This window comes from Lipotes vexillifer, unplaced genomic scaffold (assembly GCF_000442215.2).
Source record: "Lipotes vexillifer unplaced genomic scaffold, Lipotes_vexillifer_v1.1 scaffold433, whole genome shotgun sequence".
NCBI classification, from domain to species: domain Eukaryota; kingdom Metazoa; phylum Chordata; class Mammalia; order Artiodactyla; family Lipotidae; genus Lipotes; species Lipotes vexillifer.
In genome coordinates, this window is record NW_006774285.1 from 94,177 (window position 1) to 97,370 (window position 3,194).

At 49.9% G+C, this 3,194-nt stretch overlaps 1 protein-coding gene across 1 annotated transcript in view; it reads left to right on the forward strand.

Moving 5' to 3' along the window:
- EPX (eosinophil peroxidase) overlaps window positions 1–3,194 on the forward strand; it is a 14,423-nt gene that overhangs the window by 9,843 nt on the left and 1,386 nt on the right. The window contains exons 10-11 of the mRNA XM_007449050.1: window positions 8–221; window positions 656–836. Coding sequence (XP_007449112.1) covers window positions 8–221; window positions 656–836 — 395 coding nt within the window. The remainder of the gene's footprint in view (window positions 1–7; window positions 222–655; window positions 837–3,194) is intronic.

Here is a 3,194-nt window from a genome sequence, read left to right on the forward strand (position 1 = left end):
GGGCAAGGCCGGGGCCAGGAAAACCCTGGGGCCCTACCAGGGGTACCCTTCCGATGTAGACCCCCGTGTGGCCAACGTCTTCACGCTGGCCTTCCGCTTCGGCCACACCATGATCCAGCCCTTCATGTTCCGCCTGGACAGCCAGTACCAGGCCTCAGCACGCCACTCGCGGGTCCCACTCAGCTCCACCTTCTTTGCCAGCTGGCGAATCGTGCACGAAGGTGACCCGGTTTTCCAGAGGCAGACAGGGCGAGGGGGTGGGGCCCAGCTTAGTGCCGGAGGCCAGGCTACTGCTCAGGCTACTGCTAATCATCTCCCCAAGCGAGTGAAAACAAGGCAGGTGCCACCAAGACCCTCAGTCACGGGCCTCCCATCCCCGCCGGGATTAGAGGATTTCTAAAAGGGGAGGAGACTGGTGGTTGTGGTCCTGAAAGGAGCTTGCCTTCCACTCCTTCTCAGAGAAGTGGGGGTGATTGCTTTTCTTGCCGGCTCCAGCTCCCTTCATGTCCAGCCAGGCCACCGTTTCTGGATACAAACATTATAGAATGTAAGTGACTGGCTTGTCCAACTCTGAGCTAGCTTGGCATCATGTGATGACCCTAGGGGCTTCCAAAAGGCTGGTCCAATCTGTGTTGCTCATATTCCCTGCCACCAGGTGGCATCGACCCCATCCTCCGAGGCCTCATGGCCACCCCTGCCAAGCTGAACCGTCAAGATTCCATGTTAGTGGATGAGCTCCGAGACCGGCTGTTTCAGCAAGTGAGAAGGATCGGGCTGGACCTGGCAGCTCTCAACATGCAACGCAGCCGGGACCATGGCCTCCCAGGTGAGGGGGCTGCCCGCCCCTTCCCAGGCTTCCCCAGAGCAGGGTTGCTGGTGATGGTTGGTTGGGGGGAGGGTTCAGAGAAGACCCTTGGCGCCTCCTTTCTGACTGGGACTGTCTACAGGATGCGCTGAGGCTGATGCAACAAAGCATCCCTGAGACCTCCTTGTTGCTGTTCTGCCACATCTTCTCCATCCTCCATAGGGTCTCTAGCTTTAGGCACAACAGGACCAGGACTTGGACACAGGAGCTGAACAAAGGAGATCAGGACTTTCCAAGTAGAGAAAAACAGTGGCTTTAAAAAGCAGGGAAGTGCTTCCCTGGTGGCGCAGTGGTTGAGAGTCCGCCTGCCGATGCAGGGGACACGGGTTCGTGCCCCGGTCCGGGAAGATCCCACATGCCGCAGAGCAGCTGGGCCCGTAAGCCATGGCTGCTGAGCCTGCGCGTCGGAGCCTGAGCTCCGCAACGGGAAAGGCCACAGCAGTGAGAGGCCCGCGTACCGCAAAAAAAAAAAAAAAAAAGGCAGGGAAGAGCTGCTCCATGCCCCACCACCCTGGCAAGATGCAGGGAGTTAGTTCCAGGGATGTAGAAACTGGCTCTTGGCTCTAATTGGGCAAAGAGCCTGAGAGGCAGGGAACAGGTGGAGTAAAAGTAAGACTGCCTTGGTTGTTTGGTGAGGCCACAGAAAGACTTCATCTCAGGAAATAAGAAAAATTAGGCACTTTGCTAGGATCTTTAATGGATATTAACTCCTTTAGTCCTCCCAATGACCTTGAAGAGCAGCTGTGACAGACATTTTGATAAATGAGAGAATAAACTCAGAGACATCTAGTAATTGGCCCAAAGCCCACATAACTAGGAAATACTAAAATTCGAATCAGTTTCAAAATTTCTCCTTTCATCCCCCTGTTCAATCCACGATGTTAGGGGAAGGCTTTGGCCACAGCCTCACTCATCTCTCCCTCTCCCCATCTCCTACTTCCCTGTCTACACACAACCCGAAGCCCCATCTGCCTCTGCTAATTTTTGGCCGTGAATAATAAAGGGTGGGCAGTTTCTATTGCACCTAACACAGCCCCTGGCTGGCACACAGCAGGCACTCAAGAACCTGAGTTTCTTTCCTTCCCTACGCTTGGGTGCTCCTGACAGCTAGTGTTGTGGGCGCCCCCTGCTGGAGGTCTGATATTGCTAGCTGCCCAAGCTGCCACACAGTGAGTTTCTGTACCCTCTAAACTGTCCCAGAAATAGTGTACTGATCGCAGCTCTTGCAGTCTCCTCCAATTCCTTCCCAAATTTGGAACTGGAAGGCCTGGTCTGAACTCCACTTAATGGTGGGGTGACCTTGGACAAGTCACAGTTGCTCAAGCTCAGCGAATATCCATTGATAACATTGGGATTACAAAGTACCTCACAAAAATGTGAGGATCCTGAGAGATAGCCACACAGCAGTGCTCAGTAATGGTGAAACATTATACGGTTTTCCTTTGTTCAGCTTGGGGGATGGTGTTTGGGAGTTGTAGTTCAATGGACAACGTTGGGCTGGTGTTTCTTTTGAGTCATGGCAAAGCTATCTTCCTCCTATCTTAATGGTCCCCATCATATCATGTGACTTGTCCTGGTGTGGGATCCTGATGGCTGAGAAATCAGTATGGTCTTTGTTAGTTTATGAGTAGGTGAAAACAATTTTTTAATTTTAGTTAAAATTTTTAATTTTAAATTATATTGAGATATAATTAACATATCACAAAATTTACCAATGTAAAGCATATAATTCAATGATTTTAGTATATTTAGAGTTGTGCATCATATCTAATATCAGAACATTTTCATTACTCACAAAAGAAACCTAGTAATAATAGTCACTCCCCACCCCCACTGTAGCCCCTGACAATTACCAACCTTCTATCTCTACATATTTGCCTATTCTGGACCTTTCATATAAATGGAATCATATAGCATGTGGTCCTCTTCTGAGTAGATAAATTTTATCCATGTTCTTCATTTCTTGGTTCATTCACTCATTTATTCATTCGGGCATTCTACAAATCTGAGAGTCTTTTCTGTTCTAGGTAATGTCTTACTTGTGCCTGATTAATGCCACGATAGTATCATTGTGATTGTAAGTGTTGGGTTACGACAGCTTCTTACATTAGGACACACTCCTCAGTGTGTGCACAAAGCATGGTTGTCCACTCGCACTGCAAATTAAGAGGGCAGTGGTTTGGTCTTTGGAAGGTTCAAGGCCTCTTCTGCCAGCAGGGATTTTGTTCTGCCCAATATTGCCTGAGCACAGAGCTCCCTCAGGAGAAATCGCAGCGAGCAGAGCTAATGGGAATCCGCAGGGGTAAGACTAAACTGTTCCTGTCCTCTT